Source organism: Denticeps clupeoides, chromosome 15, assembly GCF_900700375.1.
Source record: "Denticeps clupeoides chromosome 15, fDenClu1.1, whole genome shotgun sequence".
Lineage (NCBI taxonomy): Eukaryota > Metazoa > Chordata > Actinopteri > Clupeiformes > Denticipitidae > Denticeps > Denticeps clupeoides.
Window position 1 is genome coordinate 12,050,380 of NC_041721.1, and position 25,953 is coordinate 12,076,332.

Genomic DNA, 25,953 nt, shown 5'->3' on the forward strand with positions numbered 1-25,953 from the left:
CCTTTATCTCATGCGCCCCCCCCCACCCCTTGTTTTTTTTTTTTTTTTTTAGATGCCCGTTATCCCCAGCAAGGCGCTGGTGTTTCCCTCCGAGTAAAATCTCACCCGAAGACGCTCGCGCTCGACCGAGTATGCAACATTTTGAAGGATCTATATGTGTCAGTCTGCCAGCTTCCTTTGGGTCCTGAGGCGTCCTGCGCCCAACAACAAGGTTTGCGGGGTCACGGGCCTACGAGCGAAATAAAAACGCTGCAGACGAGCGTCTAGCCACCGTCCCGCCACGCCTGTCTGATGAGCCTCGGTGTTGTTGCTCTCCGTCTGTGTGACTGATGGACACAAGAGACTCTCTGTCTGTTGAAAGCGACTCATCTTCAGCCCATCTTTTGGGCCAAAGGTCGCATGTTTACTGGGCTTTTAAAAGGGGCTATTTTCAGCGGCGCGCTATTATTATATCAGCGGCAATGCGCTGAGAAGGCCAACACGGGGCGATTTTTCCACTCTGAAGATCACTTGATCGGTGGCCTGCTTTTTACAAAAAAAACCCGTTTTGTTTAGTCTCTGGCGGACGGAAACGATATTATCTTAAATGTCTTGGTAGCATATTTACACTGGTGCAGATTATATGGTTGTCTCGTAAAATAACGATGATAGTTTTGCAAGTGAGAAGCGTGCCGCACGGCCGGCACGTTTGCACAGCGTTCTTTCTTAAATTTATCTTTAAATGACGCTGTTCGTCGGCTGCTTGGCTTGGCGGCTGCCCTATGATGACATGTGCCAGTCGGCCCGTTTAGGTCTGTCAGGGCGGAAATGTACTGGGGATTATGAAAATTGGTGAAGCGGTGTCCGTGTCTGTCTTCATTTTGGACAATTTGGTGTGAGCCAGACCAGGATGGGTTATGTACTTATATATGGTGTTGAAATGATAAAGAATCATAGATTACAATCCTGTTCAATGGTTTATGGTCATTTAGACAAGTCCTAATTTTTGATAGAAGTTAATAGTTTGTCACACGAAATTGACGGTAAATCCACTCCAGACATTTTTCATGTAGTAAATGGCTCTGGTAGCTGGAAACTAGTACAATATCTGCATGCATGTGGAGAGCAACAGTTAGTCTCGAGTTCCTATGGAATGCTGTGCCACGTCACGTCACTTTAAAAGCTTCATCAATTATTAAAATGATCTTAGTACAGCTGAAAACAGTTGTGTTTAATTTACATTTTACATTTACAGCATTTATCAGACACCCTTATCCAGAGCGACTTACAGTCAGTAGTTACAGGGACAGTCTCCCTGGAGCAACTTAAGGTTAAGTGTCCTGCTCAGGGACACAATGGTAGTAAGTGGGATTTGAACCTGGGTCTTCTGGTTCACAGGCGAGTGTGTTACCCACTAGGCTACTACCACCCTTAAAGTGTAAAGCTGGGTCAAAAATAATTATTACCACCGTTTCAATTTCCATTCCTTGTCCACTTTGTAAAATGTTCTTTCTAATTTGTTCGTAAATGACAGTGTACGGTACCGTGCCATTTTTACTGAAGGGTTCACGAAAAGGTTCACATTCAGAGGCCTTGTGTGCTCCCGCCCAGGCCAGCATACAATGCGTTTTATTCCTTATCATCAGAGCGCAGTTGGCACAGCTCACAGTTTCCACGTGTATTTGAAGATTGCTGGGATCGTCTCCAGCTTTCACGTGACCCTGACCTGGAGGAGCAGGTTCTGAACCGCCGCCTGGAGTCTGGAGCTTGATCCACGATCAGCTGCCCTCCTTCTCCCAGTTTTCCCCAGTCCCTTATTCCAGAGTCTCCACGGAGAATCTGGAGAATCCTTCTCCTTTCCTGAGCTCCACAGTGGCCAACACCACCTCCGCGGTGAGAGCCTTTGTGCCGCCAGAGATGCCAGACCTACCTGTCCTCATTATGGAGGGGTGGAATGCCTATGGGTTTTATTTTTGTGTGTGTAAGAAGATGGTGTAGGCACATTCCCATGAAGAACATCGCTAGCTCTCTGCTTTAGAAACCATTTCCTGGTTTGTGGAAGTAATTTCTCATTTATAGTCACACTGGTAACATGTGTTGTGGGACAGCAAGTCAAGTCAAGGAACAGAGCACTGTTTACGCACATTACCCACAACCCACTATTTCACTACTCATGTAGTCACATGACTACAGGGCCGGATGTGTGAAAGGGGTGCAGAGTCCTCACCCGAGTGTTGCCAGGGAAGAAAACCTCTCCTAAGACCACTTGGGCCTCGTTCACGATGACTTCTGAACCAGGCGTTTAGCGCGGCCTGAACGCAGCCTTTTTTTTTTTCCTGCTCATTTGCGCAAACCAAAGCGGATGCCGTCAGATGCAAAATCCTGATGTTAAACAGCGAAGAACATTTCAACAGAGTCAAGCGAACGCCAAATGAAATGCAGCTGCAAAATGCGGCAAATTTCGACCGTCCCTACTGTGCCACATTGTGCTGAATCTCAAATTGCTCCCATAATAGAAATGATGCCCATATTAAAACCTGTAATCTACTGTATTGAAGCTGGAACAGAATCATGAATAAACAAACCGAGACACATGACGTCTGTAGCCTTTTTCAGACCGGACATTTTCAGTGGTGGGTTTCAGACTGGCTGGTCTGTCAGTTTGTGGTTTTTGTATTCGTCTGTATCGGGGTCTTGATCTGTTGAGAAGATGTTTTTTTTTTTTTTTTTTGCTGCCTGGGTTAGTGTGTCATCCTCTGTCAGATGACGGTGTTGTCTCAGCAGTGGACAGAGTGGCATTTGATGGGCACGTCTCCGGTATTCCTTGCTTCGTGGTGCCCGGGATTCAGCCACAGTGCCTCCTTTGTCTCATCGTCTTTGAGTCGCGTCTGCCTTTCTGCGGGGAGATGATGCTCCCCGGGGACTGAACAGGTGCTGCAGCTGAGACGGACGCCTGTTCGAGAGGCGCTACGCGCGTTTACGGTTCCTCCGCATGCGCCGTGGCTTTGGGAATTTGGGGGAGGCGGGGAGGGAAGGGAGGCGGCTGTAGCTAGTCAAGCTACCATGACGTGCCTCTCTTCCCATCTTTAATCCAGGTCCTAGCGCAAACCTTTGAGTGGTACACAGTGATTGTCGCGATTTCACAAAAGATTGTTTATGACGTTTATGTGTGCAATTTTTTTACATTTCGCATTCAGAATGAGCTCAGTCTGCTAATGTCAGCGTCAAGGTCATGTTTCATCATATTGGGTGAGTAAGCCAAGTCTGTAACATACTCGCCTATGAATCCTACTTACTACCCTGAGTGTCTCCAGGGGGGGACTGTCCCTGTAACTACTGAGTGTAAGTCGCTCTGGATAAGATAAGCTGCAGTAAATGTAAATATTAAGATCGAATCTTCTGCAGATTCCTGGCGTATCTGGGTTTCTTTTGAAAAGTGTCTGTATCGTGGGATGAAGGTTGTTATTATGGAAATAGTCCATGTCCTGCGCTCTCAGGCCGTTACGAGCAGATTATGGCGAAGTGATGAGTGAGAGGCGGAACGGGGCTGTGTGTTTATAACGTTCCCGGTGACCTTCACCACTGGGTGGCTGCGTGTGTGTTCATGTCACGAAGGACCTGGCTCGATGGCGGTGCGTTTTGGATCAGCTGACAGGAGCAGCCAGGGATGAAATTGTTCCTGTCATTCATCTGAGCGGTAAATAACTTTGCCGGCCTTCTGCAACACACAGGCGCACAAACACACACACACACACCTGCCTGTTCACACTTCAGCCCCTTGAATTTCTAACACCCTCTCTCAGCGTCAGCACATTTCCTGCTTTTGCCCCGTCCCTTCGCAGATGTTAACTTAGTTGCCTCATGTCAGATCTGATGGTTGAAACCACAAAAAAAAAAACCAGACCTTGTTTCCACACGGCAAGGAGCGAAACAGACTTTAATCCTGCACTCTCGTACGGCGCCACTTTGATTTTCTCACGCGCACATCGCCGCGGTGACAACACAAGCTGTGTTACGTAAAAAGCCACCAGGTAGAAATGCAAATAGATCTGATTACCCCACGGAGGAAAGATAATCCCCCTCGTACCAAATCAGGAAGGGTTCAGAGCACCAGGCAAAATAAACCTGCTGCAACTCTGGTTACAGTTTTCCTTTGTCACAAATACACAAACACACACACACACACACACAATTGTATTTTTTTTTGGGGGGGGGGGGGGGGGGTGTAGTGCTCAAATCTGCGTTGTAAATGTGTAGTGACCAGTTTCTAACCCCAAACCCTACCATTCCTCTGACCTCATTGACAAGTATTTAGTTTATTTATTTGTGGGGACTGTCATTATGGGTACATGACGGTAAAGAACACACACTGTGTCTCACACTTCTCTTGTATTCTTGCATTGGACTGAGCAGTCATCGCGGTGAAGGTTTACACGAGAGAGGGTGTACAGAATCACTTCTTTCCGTTGTGACTGGGGGCGGGCGGGGGGGCATTCAGGCCATTCTGTCCCTGTTGAGGTGACCTGTGGAGGGAGCGGGAGACGCCCCGCTTCATCCACTACACTCTCAGCAGCTGGTCCTGCAGGACTCAAAATACACAAGTAAATAAATAAATAAATGAAACCAGAAGTGGCTTCGCTTATCCGAGCAGCAGTTTCACATCCAGTGTAACTCAAAATGGAGAGACTTCCTTCGATTCCACATTTCACACAAGGCCCTGCCTGCAGTGCTGAAGCTGTTTCAGAAGGACCCAGACACGGGGACAACATGGAGCCGGAGCTCCTTACAAGCACTTCACCTCAGAATTATATATAATAGTTTAGAAAATATCAATACAGCAATATTTCGCAATATTTTACCTTGTGATACTATATCAATACCGGGACATGAAATATCAATATTTGGATCGGTTATGAAAGTGAATGTCATTGTGAAACACAGCACACGGTGACACAACGAAATGTGTCCTCTGCTTTTAACCATCACCCTTAGCGAGCAGTGGGCAGCCATGACAGGCACCCAGGGAGCAGTGTGTGGGGACGGCGCTTTGCTCAGTGGCACCTCAGTGGCACCTCAGTGGCATCCTTCTGGGTTAATATATCTGTTTTTAGCCCTCTCTGTGGCTTGTGTTCACTTTCATTCAGATCACAGCAGTTTGATGGAATAATATAATATATATTATATTACACACCATGCTGCATCACTGTTGTACTTTACATGTGACTGAGTGTGTATTTATACTGATTACATACAGTGACAAGGTCAAACGTGCAGTATTGATGAGGGCGGAGCAGCCGAACCGCTAAATAAATCAGTAGATGGAACCTTTGTGTGGGTCTGACCATGTCAGTCACTGGGACACCCGAGCCACCTACCACCTCCTGGCAAGTCTCAGTCCGACCTCGTCTGTGATCCAGGATTGCCATAGATACACACATACCCCTCCTCACACACACTGGTTCATTTTAGGCCAGATTTTGGCTTATTATTCCAGGACGTGTCACTTTAGTGTCCGTAGACATTGGAATGTGATGCGGTTTTCTGTCATATTTAATGAACGTCTGACCAAACTTGTTATTACCATCCAGTACTGCAAAAGAATCACTCGTCATCAATATTACAACCAGGCAGAAATGGACTTCTAGGACACCCATACAACACTGCATCAGATTGGATCCGTTGGAGGGCACTTCATCGTGTTTCTTGATTGGTTTAGAGTGTAGTGTGAGGATTTGGCATTCATGGCCCTTCATAATGGCAGCCTTTGTGGTGTTAAGGACAGTTAATAGTGAACTGTTTTATTCACTTTCGATTGGAATTTGTAGATTCTGTTAGTTATGGAGGCACAAAAGGGAGGTAGTTCCCCACTTAACGCCTTCACTTGCCCCAGAGGGAGTATTGAAACGGAACATAACCTGCATGCACACATGAAGGACAGGATATCCTCATCTCTTCGTGTCCTCCTCTGTCCTGAGGGGTGTGTGTGTGTGTGTGTGCTTGTGAAAGTGATCCTCTGCATCAGCATTAAAAATGCACTGTACTCCTGCGTAGGGTTACACATCACGAGTTGTGTGCTATTAAAATGAGACCTGCACCAAACCCCACCACCCCAAGGAACCTGTGCTGAAGATCTATAGCAGAGGGATATATGAGTGTGTGTCTGTAAGCAGATACCAAAGCACCTATATAGCTGAGTGTAAGTGTGTATGTGTGTGTGAAAGATTTCCAGTAAGCAGAAAATCCCCATAAACAAGCATGTTCTGGGAATGCATTCAGCAGGACGGCTTTATGTCATTTGATTTGGATGAGGAGTCTGTGAGACCTCAGCGCTGCACTTTTCCCTTAGCATTAAAGTGTTTCTCATGATAGCTGTTAATATAAGATGTTTGTGTGTGTGTGTATTTATATATAGTAGTGGCAGGAAATGCACACCTCTGATGTGGGAAGGAATTGCCCCAGCGGGGCGGCTTCCTGTTACTGCCCATATATTTGCATAATGAAACAATCCATCATGTTCCTCTTAACGTGTCACGGGGTTCTGCCGGCGTGCTTTACCCATCAGCGTATGCAACGTGTGCGCGTGCAGGGCAGCTTCTTACAGACGTGACAACGGATGTGAGGCGCGACTCGGCAGTGATTGATGGAGCCGCCTGGCAGGCCGCGCTGCGGGTCCTCACGAGGGAGTAAAATCACCCCAGTGATCTCTTCCATGGGCTATCAAGCAGGGATCTGTCTCAGTCCACCATTTACATTTACAGCATTTATCAGACGCCCTTATCGACTTACAATCAGTAGTTACAGGGACAGTCCCCCCTGGAGCAACTTGGGGTTAAGTGTCTTGCTCAGGGACACAATGGTAGTAAGTGGGATTTGAACCTGGGTCTTCTGGTTCATAGGCGAGTGTGTTACCCACTAGGCTACTACCACCCCAGTCAAGTCACTTACCACCACGTCACTGGCAGGTTCTTTGTGAGGCTGGGGGTGGGGGGGGTGGTGAAGAACAGTGCAGCTTGGGGAGCTTTAGCAAAGTGCCGAGTCAGGACGGTGCAGGCACTATTTTTGTTGTGGCTTGACTGGTGACAGGCCGGGACTTTTTTTTTTTTTCTGGCAGTAGATGATTCTTTTCTCACCGTTGCCTGAAGCCAGATGTGTTTGGCGTTCCTGTGGTCTTTGGTCTGTCTTCAGTTCCTTTGAGGCGATACCAGCGCTGGCAGACATGCTCAGTGAAGCACATGAACTAAAGCAAACTCCATTTGAGAGTTCAGACATGTGAGTCCCGAAGATCTTCTCTGTTTTAGGTGACCAGACAGACCATGTGACCTTGGTGTCCAGTTCAGGAGGTTCATTTCTGTTTTTTTTTTTTTGTTGTTTTTTTTCTTCAGCAAGGATGCTGCAGGCAACCAGTCAGGTTCTTACCAGGATTACCAGTTGATTTTCATATTCAGTTGTTGGTGCTTTTCTAGGAAATACGTAAATACAGCTCTGTAATATCATAAGACAGCATTTCTGTTTCTGTGGAAGCCATTCCATATTTCCACACCAACATGCCTTCTTCAACATGATGATGAGCTGATAATTAGCAAACAATTTAAGGTGTGACACTACGCTCCTATTTCATTCTGTTTGGCCTGTTGAACTTGATTATTGTGTTATATAATTGTAGCTATAAAATGTTTGTTAGTTTTTTTTTTTTTTTATGATAATAGCAAAATATGAGGGGTTGTTTATTGAAGAATATAAAGAGAATGTTATATTTTACACAAACCCATCAATTGAGAAAATAAAATATTGCCTCGGTTATATAATTGTATACATTTTTTTTAGATTGCAGAAATTTAAATACCCTGTCCATGCCTAATATCAAATTGTAAACATTCTGATTTGTATTTAGAAAAAATACCTCTGAATCTGTGGTTTTGACATTTTCTATCTGGTTTTTGATGTGGATCTGCACCAAAAAACAGTTCCCCACCCTTCTTCCTGTCTGTACGACTCACCTGCCAAAACGTCTGGGCGTCATCAAATCTGGTGTCCGTTTGTATTAAGATAGTGAAAATGTGTGATATTAAAGAAGGTTAGTTGATAATAAACAGGTGAGTATCCCCTTCCTCACAAACACATGTGAACCCCCCCCCCATGTCACCCTCACCCCTGCCCCCGCATCTCTATTTTCAGTCATCTCATCAACTGCTCCCTTCGGTGCCCCAACCTTGAGGTATTTTCGTACAGGGTGCTGGTCATTTCGTTTTTGCGGCCTGACCTAGTTTACGGGTCCGTAGAGAGGCTGGATGCACGTATGATTGAGGCCACTCCTCAAGCCCCGCCCCTTCTCTCACTGTCTGTCCTGTCTGACTGTCCCCCTCTGAGGACCTAATCCTGTTGGTTGGCTGGAACATTGAGTGTTTGTGCAGTCAGAGGCCTGTGTGTTTGCGGGGGTGTAATGGAAAGAGCTTTACGTCAAATCCCCTAACCTCAGAAGATCCCAATCTATGAAGCCTGTCTTTGTAATTCTGTGTAATTTTACAGTGGATTATTACGTGGTTAGGAGAAGAGTTATAAACATTTTTCCGGCATTGAGTGAGTCACATGTGACTGGTACAGTCTGCTATTGCACATGAAACATGAAAAATCTTCAGGTAGGTGCTCAATTGAAAAAAATAAATACAAGTGCTTGTGTTATAGGACCCTACTTCACATTTGGTGTTCTGTAGGTGGAAACATCAAAGACCTCTTTCTTAATAAATACATTTTATTATGATCTCCTCTCACAACACAACGTATATTGCTAACAGAATGTTATAAACTTTGGGCTCTTAACTTCCCTCTTAGTGGAGGTCAGTTGAAATGGATGTACATATTGGGCGTGTAAATGAGCATAAGGGACAAAATTTCCCCAACAAATGAGTTTCTAATAGGGCTTTTATTAGTCTATGTGTGAAAATGATCAATATGGCTCTGCAGTGAGATGAATATGCAACCAAGAATCTGTCAAGTGTGTTAATTGGGACAGCAAGAACAAAGCATAAATCCCCTGTGTGCCATGAGACTTGCAACAAAAGAGTTTGCCAGTAGGACTGGAGATGATCACATTTTTTCGTAAAACAATTTTTGACAAACTCTTATTCTTAGGTCATTGCAACGAATGTGAACAAAAATTGTCATCACAAACTGTGTTGTGGTTGACAATCCTTGTTTTTAGTCATTTATGTAGGTTTTTACTTTAGTTTCCGTGTTATTTGAGGTCTATGAGGTTTACTTGGTTAGTCTGTCTCTGATAAGATCAGACTTACTTTTTTTGTCCCTCCTCTCCGTGTGTGGCCAACAGGGCCATCTGCGTCCCTCTGGCCCGATCCAGCCCGTGAGCCAGTTCTCAGGAAGAGCTGAGGAACTGAGAAAAGATGGGCAAGGTTTCCTGTCTGACTTGAGGCTTTTATTGACCCCCGGAGCTCAGTTTCTAACTGCTTCTCTAAGACCCTTCAGAATCAGCTGGAGGTGCTGAAGCTGGACTGACTGAGTGGGGTGTAACGTTGTGTCTCTTTCTCTGGATTCCATTGAAAAACAGGACCGTAGCACAGCGCAGGAGTAAGGAGATCCTTTGAGACTGTGAAGGTCACATGGTGGAGGTAGCTATTTCCAGCCTGGGCTGGATTTAAGCTACCACTTCGACATAGACATGTTAAAAGTGCCTGAGTGTTTGGGCTTTTTATTTTGGGTTACCATAGAAACAGGGAAGTGCAACATGTGCAAGTGAATGGCTCCATATGTAGCTGTAAAAGTCCTATTCTATCCATAGTAATACAAATGAAAAAAAAATTGTAGATACCTCCAAACCATTCATGCAGAGACATTTCAAGCACAGGACTCAATACAAGATCACATTAAATTAAAAAACAAAAACTCTAATATTTTAACTTAAATAAAAACTGTAGATTTGAATATTGCACTATGGAAAATGCATAGAATATTTCATTATTTATACAAAGATAAAGGATATTGCACTGTGAAGAAATTTCAAAATAGTCTATGTACAGTATAAAAATAAACTATATGCCTACATATATTGTACTTGTACACATACACTTATACATGCGGTATCCATTTATGTGGGGTGTCTTTTGATTGTTTTTACCTATACTACTAGGTACTATATTATTGTATATACTATATTAAATTATGAACTATATTGACTTGGTTCAATTGAAATTCAGGTACTAATTTTAGACGAAAATACTCATGGATAATTCTGACTGAAAAAAGACTACAATGCTCAGACTTTTAGTCGACTGAAACTTAAGACAGGCCGCCCATGAGAACAGGAACATGACACGTGTCTGATTCTGTTGGGTGGCACCAGAACCAGCTCTCTGCAAGCAGGGAAGAGAGAACAGACAGACATTTCCTGCAGCTATAAATAGGCTGCTTTGAGAAGTCATATTTGTGTGACACCCTGAGCCTTCCTTTCTGACTCACATGTGCCGTCTTGGGCCTGTCTGTTGGGGTAAAATCATCAGTCTAAACAGTCAGCCCATCACAATGGACATTTATTTTTCTTGCATGGACCTTCTGAGGTTGTGGTTGTATTTATTTATTCAAGTCAACTAGAATATGAGCTGAATTTTCTTTAATGAAACCGTTCATTTTTTGTATCCATGTTGTGCAGTTTAGATTTCATAATATCATTCTGGTGCCATGGATCTTGGGAAAACCTGTCTGCAGAGAGAATTGCAAGGCAGCACTTTAATTTCAAGGTTATTTTGATATATGACGCTGAGGGCATAGTTGCATAAACAAATATAAGATCTTTTTGGTGTGTGTGTGTGTGTGTGTGTGTGTGTGTGTGTGTGTGTGTGTGTCAAGGTGAAAGGTGGCATTGGCAAGTGTGTTTTTTTTTTTTTTTATATATATCCTCATTCCTCATAGTAAAACATTTTGGGAGCAATGGTCCACATCTACTGTGTTTGGTCTATGAGGGTGAATGACAATCGGTGTCATGGTCTCTGTGGGTCTTTCTCTGTCTCAGTGTCTGTGCACCCAGCTGCCCTATCAAATCGTATTCCGCTAATCAATTTTTGATGAATATTTGACATGGGCCTTTTTGTTAGATAACAATAATCACTTGCAGCCTAGATGTGGAGATTTCACTTTATTGGTCTATGCTGGTGTCTCAACTAATTGCACAGTACTGTATCAGTACCTTTTTAAGATGTCAAAGTTGCTTCTTTATTTGGTTTGGACCCAATTCATACTGTTCTGCAGTATGACAGCCCTTGAGTAATTGTTGAATTTCCCACAATTCACATTATCACACAGTTCTGACAGCACTCAGCATTCGTGCCCTGCTGAAATCAGAGCTGACCAATCACCAGGGTCAATTACTATCACTAGTCAACTACTAGGACATACTAGGGCCAATTAGAACCCGATTGAAAGGGATCAGCTTCTGGTAGCAGCCTGGTGTCTTCGTGGTGGTGGTCTGGTCTGGAAACCTCAGGCCTTTTACTGAGCGGGAGACCTGGAAGCTGGCCATCATTATTCTGCCTGTTAGTGTGAAGCGTCCTGGTGCAGTCCTGTTGAGAACCGCTTGAGAATCTGCTTGCAGGGTTCCAGAAAGATCAAGTAAACCTCCTCAGAGGAGCAGTGAAGGACATGCTGGTCCTGGCGGCAGGCGTGTAGGGTTATAACCGTCTCAGGGAGGTGTAGGCTGCTGGCTAATGTTCATGCAGAATAAGAATGAGAAGAGTCTTGGCTTGACTTTGCCAAGAGTCCAGAAGGAATGTGATGTGCAACAGTAGAAGGAAGTAGCATGAGAAAAAAGTGGCGAGAAAGAATCTGAGTGATGAAGGTTTGGTTGGGGGTGGGGCTGAGGAGAGAAGGGTTCTCTTATGCAGTTTTAATGAATGGGCGTGTGACAGGTAAGAGGCGGTGTTTATAAGCTGCCGTGGAAACGAACTCCTCAGCGCTGAACTGTGAAACTGACGTCCCTCCTCCGTTCTCCTCTCCTCTCTCTCTCCGCAGCCTAAAATGACCCATGTGGTGACTTCTGACATGTAAATGGCGTCCAAAGTTCGAGATGCTGTGGTGTGGTACCAGAAAAAGGTGAGTTGCATTTTTATTTCTTTTTCTTTTTTTAGCAGTTATACACCCTGTTGAAGACAGCATTTAAAAAAATTTAACTATCAAATAGTAATTTGACTTGAAATGCCCATCCTTAGACGATGGAAAAAGAATGAATGTCTTTTGTTAAACCAAGAGTATAACCAGCATTCAAACAGATAATACACAGGACAAAGAATATTAAAAGGTTTCAGACTTTGACAACTGTGGACAGACACCTCAGCCTTGCATATAAAGAGTAGTTATGTAGAGTCATAAAAAACAACATTAAACTAGGTAAGTGAACAAGAAAACGTCTGACTAGTGCAAAACCGTTAAATGTATGCATGTACATGTGTGCGGACTATGAAACTATGAAAGTTGCTGATAAGATTCTTCTGAGAAGTAGATTGTGGACCAAGCTGAACTGGATTGTGATAGAAGATAAACCGTGTGTATGTGTGTGGTGTGTGTGTGTGTGTGTGTGTGTGTGTATATATATGTATGTATGTGTGTATATATATATATGTATGTGTGTGTGTGTGTGTGTGTGTGTGTATGTATATATATATATATATATATATACACACACACACACACACGGTTTATCCTCTTATTTTTATTATTATTATTCTTTTTCATTTGTGATTTTTCTTAAAAACATGTTAATCAATCAGGTTCTTTTTTGGAAATGTTTTGTCCGATACTGTTAAATTTTCCATCACCAACACGCAACCCAGCCCAGATACGGGGTTCGAATGGGGACTCGTGTAACAGATCCTCTCTTGGACTGAGTAGCCAGGGCTATAACCGTTCCCCTCTGGCTCCTTTGCTTTCGGCAGGCTGTTCTGAGGGCCGTTGGCTTTTGGCAAGGCTGTATTCATTACACCAATGAGGACATCTAATGGGATGACAGAACTGGAAATACTGACTTAATTATTTCCACCCCAGCGTCCGATGTGGCCCTGTTGTCAGCTGGCATCTGGCTGGATTAGCCAGTGAACAAAGAATGCATCTCAGACGTTCCTGTTTCACAGGTTGCAGGTCGCCAAATGCAACACCTCAAAAAAAGCATGCTGCTTTTGCATGAAAGATCGTGTAATGATACGCTGAAGTCCCCAAGTCACTTCCTGTACATTCCTGTAATTAGCAGTACCATTTTCATATCAGGTTCTGTTCTGTGGGGCGATTCTGATAAGGTTTGGTTGGCTGTGGTATGTTCACATGAACTCTGATAGGATCATTTTTAATGTTCAGGACTGTTTAAGTCCTTGTTGTGCTGAAGGGTGCGAACAGTAATTGATTGTAGGAAAAAATGTAAAAACACAGACACACTGGAACCTGTTTTGGTGGAGATGGGATTTATTCCATAGAGACTCGTTCCTTATAAATCTGGTTCATCTGACACACACACACACTTCCTGTTTTATGAATGTAACGGATACAAGATTTTGTAAACCTAGTAAACACTAACCACAGAGTTAGTAAGTGGTGACCTAGTGGGTGAGGAAGCAGACCCAGAATTAGAAGGTTGCCGAATCCCGAGCTGCCAAGGTGCCACTGAGCAAAGCACCGTCCCCACACACTGCTCCCTGGGTGCCTGTCATGGCTGCCCACTGCTCACCAAGGGTGAGGGTTAAAAGCAGAGGACACATTTCATTGTGTCACCGTGTGCTGTGCTGCAATGTTTCACAATGACAATCACTTCACTTTCACTGAAGTCCTAATTCAATTTTGTTTGTGTAGTTTTTTTTTTTTTGATAAATGTGGTACATGGATGCAAATATATTCCTACACACCTTTCCAGGTCTGGGAGACATGCAAACAGTCACGCTGTGGTCTCTGTGTGTGTGTGTGTGTGTGTGTGTGTGAGGTGTAACTCCCTCATTAAACCTCTGCTCACGCCCTGCTTCTCCACATGCTCAGACATCTCTCATCTTGCTGCATGATCCTGGCTGATTATTTATTGAAACCAGTAAACTGTGATTAGTGCAGCTACCCCAAGATCTGAAGACTGAAGGCCATATCACATGATTTAGTGAAAGTGGTAGGGTGGTAGTAGCCTAGTGGGTAACACACTCGCCTATGAACCAGAAGACCCGGGTTCGAATCCCACTTACTACCATTGTGTCCCTGAGCAAGACACTTAACCCTAAATTGCTCCAGGGAGACTGTCCCTGTAATACTGATTGTAAGTCGCTCTGGATAAGGGCGTCTGATAAATGCTGTAAATGTAAATGTAAATGTAAAGTGAAGTGATTGTCATTGTGAAACACTGCAGCACAGAACACGGTGAGACAACGAAATGTGTCCTCTGCTTTTAACCATCACCCTTGGTGAGCAGTGGGCAGCCATGACAGGCGCCTGGGGAGCAGTGTGTGGGGACGGCTCTTTGCTCAGTGGCACCTCAGTGGCACCTTGGCGGACCGGGATTCGATCTGGCAACCTTCTGATTACAGGGCCGCTTCCTTAACCGCTAGGCCACCACTGCCCCCATTTACACAGTTTTCATAGTAATGAACCATTTAGTTGCACGTGTACACCACAGCAATCACACTTACATAAACCATGAATTAGTTTTTCCACTTTATTAAATGTTTTGTCCTTTACGTCTCCTGACATTGAGTAGTGACGGGCCGTTTTGATCGCCTAGTAGAAATGCACTCTGTGTTTTTCAGAGAGACTCTGCTCTGTGTTCCCTATTCAGTGGCACAATGAGCTGCTGTGTAAGGGCACTTCCTGTCTCCTTCATTCAGACACACACACACACAGGAAACACACTCTCAAACCCAGAGATGCTGCTAATGTTACTAATGCTGCTCTGCAGTAACAGCAGTAGCTGGTGGGTTAATATTGTGATGCTAAAGCCAGTTGCCGCCAGGGTCTCTACAGGCGACGTGGCGAACTTTTGTGCCTCATTAAGTGGGTTGCTGCTGGAAAGATGGACTATGACTTCATGCAGCTTGGTGTCTGATGGGAATTGGGGAGATGTCATTTTGTGCAGAACACGCCCGCTTATTATCGCTTAGCCCTGCGTTAGGGATCTGTGCATGGGTCGAAAAGTCATTGGTGACTGGTTACCAGCAAGCCTCTCTGCTCTGTTTTTTTTGGGACTTTGTTTTTGCTCCTCCAATTCCCTGCTTCTACATATTGGTGGCAAATTTGGCGTGTGTTGCTCGATTCAGATGCTGCAGGGTGTGTTTTGGCGTCGCTTCAGGGCCTTTGCCGACACCCACCCCGGATTTAGATCTCGCATGAAAGACTTTCATCTTGTGATTTCTGGGCTGGAGCCAGTTAGCGCAGACACACAGTCTTTAGAACCGTGCCAGTGTTGGCGTCTGTGTCTGGTGCCACATATGCCCTGTGCATGTGCATCTGAGCGGCTTCGGATGTGCTTGCGTCCGCGGTGAAGACGTGTTTTTGTCGGTGTGCTGAAACGTTACATAACCGTGCCTTGCTCCCACCGCGATTGTAAAAAGCTCATCTTCGCATCTGACAGATCAGTCACCATGGAGAAACCTGGTACTGTGGCAACGGCGGGGGAGTTCTCTCTCTCTCTCTGTCTTTATCTGTGCAGCCACATGCTGAAACCCTGCCGAGTCAGGGCTGTTACATCACTCCTGTGACTGACAACTCTCACCCCCCATTACCTAATCATCCAGCATCACTCGTGGAGCGAAAGCAGCATGTCCTTCTGTTAGAAATGACAAACAAAGAGACATTAATATGGCTGCGTCCAGGAGAATATGATGACAAATATCAGCGATCCCATTGGTCAAACTGAATCCAATTGGGGGATTTTTCAGACTAAATGAAAGACTTCTTAGGAAATATTGTATTTGTAATGTAAAATAAAAACAGTTTCATGTCATTTTGAGATGCACACACATGCACGTGAAGGTTATGCACAACCTCAGAGGGCAGTTCTGCACCTGGTTCAACTTTTTGTTTAAATATCCTTATTACAAAATTTCTTGATTGTCCATGAGACAATTTTGAGGCTGTCTTAGCCACCCCTGTCCCCTGCCCAAACGCTTACATAAACCTACAAGTAGGATAAAGAGCTAGTGGATTTGGACGTTGGGGGAGCCCAGAGCAGTGACACAAAATCAATATTCCACCCCGCCATGGAGTCTGGACTCCCGGCTTCTGTCAGATTTGATGCGTTTCGGCTGGCGGCTCTAAAAGAAATGTTGTTTATTTATTTTTATTGGGCCCTGGGTATTGATTTTAGACACAGCATATTTTTCATCCGCTGTAAACCTTAGCCTGTCAGGTAACAGACAGACCATCCCCATGTACTGCAGGATCATTTTGTTTATAAAAAACCAAGAGTATGAGCCTGAGGCCTGGTCATGGCCACGCCCACTTCTCAGATGTTTGTGGTTTTGACACCTCAGCCAAACTAAGTACAGACTATCAAACCTACAGATCAGCTACCATGACAAATGAACGCAAGAGATAGGAAAGTGCTGGATGGTGCTGTTGTCCTGCTCTGGCATACTTCTTAATGAGTATTTATGTCTGAAAAGGCTCCCTTAAACAAACTGCAGAGGTTTTTTTTTTTTTTTTTTTATTACAACCCTCATTACTGCTTACGGTGTCATTAGCTTTTAACAGGAGGTTCTGCAACATCACAGAACGCACCAGATAAGGCCGGAGCCTGGTGAGGAGCTATAATTTGGCAAAAAGCTGTAATTTAGTGAGGCGGTAAATGGGTTTACCTGCTGTATGCATCTGTGTATTTGGTACATAATAGCACCTGGGTTTACCGGAGCAGTAAGCACGCTGGCAGCACATTTAAAAAAAAAAAAAAAAAAAGGATGTGAGCACACAGTGTACCTAAATTACTAAGGTGCCATTAGAAGAGAATTCTATTCCCAGGGTTCTGGTACAAATAATTTGGTTGCATAATTGTACCCGGTTCTTTGGTTAAAAAAATAAAAGAAAATTAAAGAAAAAAAAGACTTTGTTACAAAGTTATTTACAGAACTGATTAAAAATTTTACTTGGTTTTGATGGGAAAACCTTTGTCTTTCATAACATGAAATTGCTAATAAAAAACCCCAAATGCCCAGATATTGTTAGTGTTGTAAATGGAAATTAGTGCTCGAAATGGATTATAGAGATAATCAACAACAATAATCTTACAACCTTTATTTCAAAGTTGGGGTACAACGTAAATAGAAAAAGAATACAATGATTTGCAAATCAACGCATCCAAGTAAACTCACTTTGCAGGGACATCCGAGGCCACATTCTGCAGCTTTTTTGAAATGTGTTGCAGGCATCAAATTCAGAGGAGTGAAGATTTGCAAAAACCAATAAAGTTTATCAGTTCGAACATTGTCTTTTGAACTCTTGTCTTTTGTAGTGTTACAAAACACAAGAGTTGTAAGTCGCTCTGGATAAGGGCGTCTGCCAAATGCCTTAAATGGAAATGGAAATGTAGTGATTTTCAATTGAATATAGGTTGAAAAATAGTAGCAAATCCTTGTATTCAGTTTTTAATTACGCTTCACGCAATGTCCCATCTTCATTCGAATTGGGTTTGTAGAACAGTTGCAGTGATTGAAGTAAAAACGCTACCCTTCTTCGGACCAGTTGAGTATGTGGTGCTTCATTATTTGTAACTTCACCGGTGACAATTTCTTGATTTTGTTTTAGTAATATATTCTGTCTAAACTCGTATGAGTTTGAAGCGATTTTATAACTTGTGACTAATTCAGGAACACACAATGCTTTCCAGCACGGTCAGCTCTGGACAGAACACATTGTTTTTCTGTAACTTTGTGTCGTCATCTCTCCCTGGACAGCCATTGATATTAGCTGTTCATACAGACGCTGTAGAACAGCAGTGAAAATGAGCTGCAGAAATACTCGCCAACTGCAGTATTCCTCGACCTTTTAATCAGGTGCATTTTATTGTGCAAATCCACAAAATATCTTGGAGAATGAAACTACGCGTTCTGTAACCGCAATCTGCTCGTTTTATATATTGATCATTCAATAGATCAATATGCTACATATTGAAAATGAAATGGTTTGCATACCTGCTAGACAAGAAAATAGGTTCATATTCCTCTCTGTAATCAGCTCACAATCTCTTTCTCTTACTCTGGAAGCTAGAAGAAGAGTCTCTCTCTCCCTCTCTCTCTCTTTCTCTGTCCTTGAGGAAGAACAGGATGCCCTTCTTCACAGCTCTGTTCTTTTCCACTCGTTCCCCCCGCCTGCTCTGTTACATCACTGGTATTGGCCTGTGGATCAGGCTGTGGTTTAAAAGAAAAGGGATAAAAGAATCACTTTGGGCACTTTTGATTATGATTATGGGTAAAGAAAGTTGGTCATCAAACAAGAGGCAGTTTAGAGACGCCCTTATCAAGCCTGAGTTCTACGTTTTGGCATGAGCTAATTTGTCGGGGAAATTAACTCATCCAGACTGGTCATATTCACGAGTCACTAGTCACATTTCATTACAGATTTTTACACTGGGATGCACTATATGTCAATCAAACCATATGTAAAAGGACCGTGTTTCCATTTGGTGGTGTTATCTCCACACGCTTCCAGGATTCATGCTGACAGGCTTGAAGTTTGGTTTGATTGAATTTCCAGTTTGCTCAATTTGAAGGCTAATGTCACTGGGGTGCATGTATTGGTTGGTGATTGGGACCGAGGAGCAGATGTCTTTAAATGTTTGTGTGGTACTTTCCTTTTAACGTTTTAACGTGATTAGCATGTTCAAGGTCCTGGTCTAGTGGCGGTCCTATTTCCCACATCGTTATTTCTCTCTTCTTCAGTTTAAATTCCATTCGGTCTACATCTCTGCTTCTCCCTCCATCTCTCTGTCTTCCCCTCGAGACTCCTTTGCTGTTGCATGTTTGATGGCTCATGAAAAATGCAGATTTTCCATTGGCCACCGGAGCCAGCGCAGCTTTCTGGGTCCTTCTAGAACTCTGGGTCTTTTTCCTCATGAGATCAGTGCACCTGGCAACTCCGTGTCCACCAGAAAAAACACTTTTGGGTTCTCAGCTGAGGGAGTCGTGCTCCTCACTGCGATTGCACCGCAGGTGCTAAAAATATATATATATGTGAGTGTGGGAAACACAAGATGGGTGTACAGCACCCGTCCAGGTCCACTCCTATTAATATTTCATCACCATGTTCAGCTGGTCATTCCTTCAGTTCATTTTATAACTTTATTCTATAATGTTAATGTCTTAGTATAATATATTTACTGTCCATTAGCAATTCTTTACTGAGTTATTTACTAAATAACACGAAGAAGCCTGCCATTTGTGTTTTCTGAGATCTACCAGCAAAGCTTTGTTCCTGATTTTACTTAATGAGCCTCTAGAGAACATCTTTCTGTGCACCAAAACAGTGTAGAAACTGTGAAGGCTTATGCTCTCTTCCTTGGCCTATGTGGAGCGTGTCATTTGTTTCAGGCTGCAGAATGGAGTCTTTGTGAAAACCTGTGAAGTCTAAATGAGCTTCTCCAGAGGGCCTCTGTTCTTTGGGAGAAACAATGAGGGGTTCTTCTGAATCTTCTGAAGGACCTCAAGCGACTGTTCTGTTTTGTGGACGTGTTTTAAGTAGGTCATGTATCTTTGCAGACTGGTGTTGTTTGGGTACTGGAACGTGGAAATGACATTAGTTACTGGAGATTTCAGACAGGTGATGAAGTGTAGGCCATTTTCTGACATGGTCCTTTATCTTATAGAAAAAAATATGTATCTTGGGTATCTTGAGCATATCTTTCAGGACGATGAGGCATCAGGTTATATTTTGGAGTTCTCCTTAACAACACAAATGCTGAGAAAATAAGCACCAATGCCTTTTTGGTGTTTGATTTTTCTTCAGTCTATCCCATGTCCATGTACTTTTTTCGTCAGGGTTAGTATGAGATTATGAGAGAATGTAAATGTTTTTATGACTAGTGCACTATCACAGTGACAGACATCAGAAGAAACTCTCTCGTGTTCCCCTACTCTCTGAAAACGTGCATGTCAACAAGGCGGTCTTCCCATTTATTTATAATGCACACGGCCTGGTTCTACGTGGCCATAACCAGGCCCACCAGACCAGACAGTGCTGTGGTCAGAGCCGACCTCTCTTGGGTGTCAGCAGTCTCAAAAGGTCACAGTTGTACGCTGTCTTACATGCAGGGGCGTCAACCCGGACGAGGCCAGTGGAAACTCTTCTGATTAGCTCTGCTGGTGTTTGATTGACACTCGACTACAGAAGGTCTTTGTCAGAGACAGTGCAGAAATGCAGTATCCAGAATTTTCAATTAGAAAAACACTAGAAATCCTTAAAATATTGTTTGTAATATTCTGTAGTCTGCACTGATTTATTATTATTTAGTCACAATGCCTCAAATTCATGTTTAATTACCAAGTTTACCAAGTAATTAGTACAGATTTACTTTACATGCCTGAAAAGTTCTTCCCAAAAATATCTGGAAATGATGCAGTGTGCTGGTGTGATAAAGGCTTTTCATTAAACTCATACTTTTACATCCATTCTATTATGGTGTACATTATTACAGTGTGCTACAACACCAGCAAATCAGGACCCCTCAGACTACTGGTAAACTACTGGCCAATATGTTATCTCAAATTATTTCATTTTTTTTTGCTGTCCACACAGATTGGTGCATATGACCAGCAAATATGGGAGAAGTCAGTGGAGCAAAGAGAAATCAAGGTAAAAAGCATCTTCTTCCATTCCACCAATCATACAGCCCAACAGTCTTCCATCACCCACATCTTCATTATGTCTGCTGCTGTCCTGGGTCTATCTCTCTCTCTATCTCTCTCTATCTGTCTATCTTGATAAATAACGTGCGAGACTGTGCCATCAGTGCCCTGTATGTTTTCAGTTAAACCTGTCCCCTCACTCCCCCTCTTCTCTGACGCTCATCTCTATGTGCAGTTTATTAGACAGGTGAGTACTGCTGATGGAGTCTGCCTGTGTGACAGCAACAGCCCCCGCCCCCCGCCTCAACCCTGAAAGCTCCCAAGCAGCAGACTGTGGTTTTGATTGGTTGTCTATTTGTATGCTTGATCTGGCTCTGCCTCGGTTTTTAACAAGACGTGGCACGTGGGTAGTTGGATGTGTGTGAGATTGAAAGCTTGTTTGTATAATTAAAGGAGTACATTGGCCAATTATGTACTTAAATCTGGTCTAATATTTGAAGCTGGTCATAAGTTGTATGCAGCTACACATACTTTAAAAAAAAAAAAAAAAAAAAACAGTTTTTCCAAAATGGAAAACCCACACGTTCGTTCAGGAGGAGCATATTTTGCCCATCTTAGAAAAGCTGATTTTTATCATTCTGTTTTGAGGCCTGATTCTAAATGCTCTTTGCTCCGAGTTTAGTACAAATCAGAATCAAATATTTTTGAATAACAATAAGTTCTGGTAGTTATTACTGGGTTGGGTTTACACTAAGACCTCTGCTCAGCTTTCAGAAACCCAGACTGGTGCACCTGCTTAAAGGCCGTGACCTCAGGCCAATATTTTATGTGAACAAAACAGCTCTTCAGTCTATATTTATCTTATACTATCTTGGCTGTCACTGGGATAATTATATAGGTAAAGGTTCCAGAAGGACAGTTGGAGCCTCCAAGGATACAAAAAAACCATAGCACATTAATCAGTTGGTGTGAATGTGAAATTCTTCATCTGATGTTAGCTGAAGCTTTGTGGAGCTCTTCATGTTTATCTCTTTCTGCAGTGTTGTAAAACCAAATGTTCCCCCGCCAGGGTCACATTCACATAGTCATTGTTCCTCCAGGTCGCAGTGCCCTCTAGTGGATATGATATTTCTTCCTGTGCAAAGGAGGAAGTAGGAAACCAAATTCTGTGAACTGATCACCAGTCTCACCCAATCATAGCTTGCTTCTCCAAGTGTTGAGAAGTTAGTCAATTACTGAATTTTGCCTCTTCATAACTGAGTCATTTTGCGGCAATTCAAGAGCTCGACCAAGGCAAGGTGTTCAGCAATCCAATCAATGGTTTATGGTACCCATTGGTTTAGAATACCCACAGCAGTTAAGATAAGGCTCTTGATTTTACTTGTGAATATCCACAGCTCAGCAGGAAGCTTATGATTTTTACACTGAGTAAATATTTGCTCTGGTCATTTGTGAAGCTGGTTAAGGTGCTTTCGGAGCATCAGGTTACTGTTCAGTGTAAATCGACAGCAGGCAGGCATTGGTGATTCTCAAATACAAAAAGGATTTATATATATATATAAGATTCAAATGAGATTTTATAAAACCAGATTCAATAAAACAAACAAAAAAAAAATTGCTCAATGTTTAAGTTGATTACTAAATGGCTAAAATCATTCATTTTAGGGGTGCTTGAAAGTATTGATAGCAATATATCACGATACTTAATTTGGTGGTATTGTATCGATACAGGTATGTCAAATATCAATATTTTTGTATACAAATTTAGTCGACCGGTTGGTGCTGTCAAGCATTTTCTTTAGAGAGGTCAGCAAAGATGAGAATCAGCTTGCGACTACAACCTCCACTCCTGTAGGTGGCGCTCTACAGCTGAGTAATTTGAATTACTGCCTGGCTTTTAGGGCAGAGTGAAATCACAAAACATTCAATTTTCAGTGAACTGTAGAATATTGTAATATGTACAGTATCACATTATACCGTGATACGATTCATGTCGTGACCCATGTATCATGATGCGTATCGTATCGTGAGATCTTTGCCAATACACACCCCTAATTAATTTAAATGCAGACTGAATGATATTTTTTAAGCATAGCCACAAACCCCCCCCCAAAAGAAAATTATATATATTGCATCTATTTCATAAAAATCTATTTGATAATTGTAAATGCATGATTTCAACACAACCACGGCCATTCTTTTATTTGTTCTTGCAATAAAATGCAACTCATAATAATCCGTGTTGCTCTCGTAGCAGAAAATAAGGAAATGTTGAGTGGGACGAGTGCATACTATGTGCTGATACTGACTGTGTGTGCGCGCATGCATGTAGAAGGATGAAGCCTAAATTAAACCCCGTGTGTGTCTGTTTATCTCGTCGGTGTGTTGGTGGTGAATGGATCGTGAACATTGATGTGTACCCACAGTCCTGCGTGGGAGGGGCCTTTGTGTACAGGGTTCTCGTCACAAAAAAAAAAAAAAAAACCTGTACTGTGACCAACCCCAAACATGTACACAGATGCAAGATGGTGGAGCTGGTGGTAGAGCGTGAGCAAAGTCATAGGATTTTGTGTATTTGGTGTTTGCTGCTGTGTGTGTTGAGTCATGGCAGAGACCCAACCCTTGTTCCCGGAGGCAGTCTTCCATCACCCATACACATGAAATTAATTTCTTAATGATTACCTGATCCTAATTCAGCAACAATTGGGATGAAAATGCTCTGTCAGGGGCCTCCAGGAAGAGGACTGGGAACCCCGGATTTATAAAAATGTGTTCAAATGTTGTAGGCTAATATATGCTGAAGTAGTTCTCCTTATTGTTGTGGTTTTAGCCCACTTAAATCATATCCCATTTAGTCATATTTGTTAATAAGTGATTTACAGCCTGAAGACCCACACAGGTTGTTCGCCAGACGTGCAGCAGCGATGTTTGTGAGGCATGCATGCCCTGCCGAGACACTGTGGCCTTGCTAATAAGGGTGTTTGGCATTGGGCACGGTGTGCTGCACACACTGAGTGAGGGCCTAACACGCATGGGTTTTACATCCCCCTCCCTTTCCCAGTGCTCACGTGTCATCATTTCCCTCACGTCGGCACCGCCGGTTCTCTAACGCTGCTCCACAGGGCCTGAGGAACAAGCCGAAGAAGACCGGCCATGTCAAGCCCGACCTCATTGACGTGGACCTGGTCAGAGGTATGGGGATTTTTTTTAAATGCCAGTGAAAAGTTGAAAGTTCAAACTACACTTTTGACTGGTTACTCATGAAATGCGTTCCGCAGGCTCCGCTTTTGCCAAGGCCAAGCCAGAGAGCCCGTGGACGTCGCTGACCCGGAAGGGCATCGTCAGGGTTGTCTTCTTCCCTTTTTTCTTCAGATGGTGGATCCAGGTCACTTCCAGAACCATCTTCCTCCTCCTGCTGTCCCTCTACCTGCTCCAAGGTGGGTTTCCCCTTTCTCACTGCACTCAGCAGTCAGTAGAGGAAGGGTGACGCCTGCAAGGTGACTAATCTCTCTAATCTCGTCACAAAAGAAGCACTTGAGCTTTCCAGCAGCCCTTGATAGACTGAAGCCACAAGGTCGACTTACCGACAGAATTTTTTGCTGATGTTGTCAGGGGGAAGGCCTGAGGATATAGAGCTGTAGAGAGGATGTAGGCCAAGGGTGGTTCTAGGTGTGTCTGGTCCTGTTTGTGTGCCTTATGTGTGGCCCCAGGTAGAAAGAGTCCAAAAATTTTGAGGAGACACTCCCTGTACGAGTCATAACAGGAAAAATAAAACATTTTGTACACGGTATGTGACAAACCAAGTATCAACATGTAAAGAGTTCTGAATGAGATTTACAGAAGGAGAACGTTTTGATGCTGAGAATGAACTGCATAGAGAGGGGAAGGTTGTAGAATAAAAATTTCTGAGAAATGGAATTAAAATGGGTTAGAGATGACTACAAAACTAAATGTTGGGTTCCTACAGCTATTAAAAACCTTGATAAGTCAGAAAATATGAAATAAACATATAAAGCTATGGAAAAGTCAATGAAATCTGATTGACACATAAAGTACATAGGTTCAGTGACACTGCACAAGAAATGTTTTTCTTCGTTTACAACCACAACGTTTAAAACCAGCGCAGGTCTATAGTATTCTTGCTGGCTTTACATAGTGAAACACGTCACATGGTACTGCGTGCGTTGCTTCCATATTCCAGCACCTCTACAGCAGCTTGTGTCCTTTTAAAAGTCATGTAAATTACAGCTGATGATCTATGCCGGAACATGATTGGGCCCATTTTATTCTGGCTCGGGCTGCACGAACTTGGAGCAAGAAACACTTAAAAAGTTAAGCTTTTCAGGATTGTTATAGGTTTATTTTAACAAATTTTGATTTTTTTTTTTCACATTTGCACAGAAATATGGTCATGAAATATGGGCCTTCCAGTAATTGAAAAGTCATGAAAAAATCATGGATTTTATTATTTTCTAAAAATGTGCAAGAACCCTGTAAATTACTTAATCATCTGCAAAGGAGACTGGTGTAAATGTGCCCTGTCTGTTACAGTAAAGATGAACATCATTGTTAAACATTTAAATTTTTTCTACCAGATAGTCAAACAAAAAGCACAGGAGATGTATCAGTTGTCATATTGTTGGTGTAATAAGCTAGTAATCATCTTCATAATGACGTGAGTGAATGGTGTATGTGGACTGTTTGTCAAATCAATTTCTCATTGTTTTGTTGTTCAGTTGTCATGTTTTATGTCTGTGTCAGAGAAACCGGTAATCTGTGTTTTATAGCGTTGGTTTTAAGTAATAAGGTAGAGGATAGAGGATAAAAATAGACACAGACACAGTTACACACTACGAAATGAGCAATTAAAAAAAAAATAGCAGTCTGGTGCATTACGTGGACAGTGACATGTGACTGCCACACCAATGATATAAGGAGGAAAGCAGTAATTTTGATTTGTCTTTTCAAAAATCACTGAAAAGACTAACTGGGATCTTGTGCCCTCTGCTGGTTGATAAACTATCTAGGCCTTGTTTTTATTTTTTATAAATATACTACAGGTGCATTACAATGTGCATTACAAGACCACACAATAAACATGGCAACATTAAATGGTGCCACGAAAAAAACTTATTTCCATATATATCCTCCCATTCACTGGAACTTCATAACTGTGAAC

At 42.9% G+C, this 25,953-nt stretch overlaps 1 protein-coding gene across 3 annotated transcripts in view; it reads left to right on the top strand.

Moving 5' to 3' along the window:
* Positions 1 to 25,953, top strand: part of LOC114764565 (putative homeodomain transcription factor 2) — a 38,675-nt gene that overhangs the window by 2,333 nt on the left and 10,389 nt on the right. The window contains exons 2-6 of one of the 3 annotated variants that reach the window (XM_028954290.1): positions 11,995 to 12,075; positions 20,725 to 20,781; positions 21,010 to 21,021; positions 23,897 to 23,966; positions 24,053 to 24,211. In XM_028954290.1, the coding sequence (XP_028810123.1) occupies positions 12,031 to 12,075; positions 20,725 to 20,781; positions 21,010 to 21,021; positions 23,897 to 23,966; positions 24,053 to 24,211 (343 nt within the window). In that variant the 5' untranslated portion in view covers positions 11,995 to 12,030. Of the gene's footprint in view, positions 1 to 11,994; positions 12,076 to 20,724; positions 20,782 to 21,009; positions 21,022 to 23,835; positions 23,967 to 24,052; positions 24,212 to 25,953 lie in introns of all 3 variants that reach the window. The other 2 variants (XM_028954289.1, XM_028954291.1) reach the window with 2 other exon arrangements.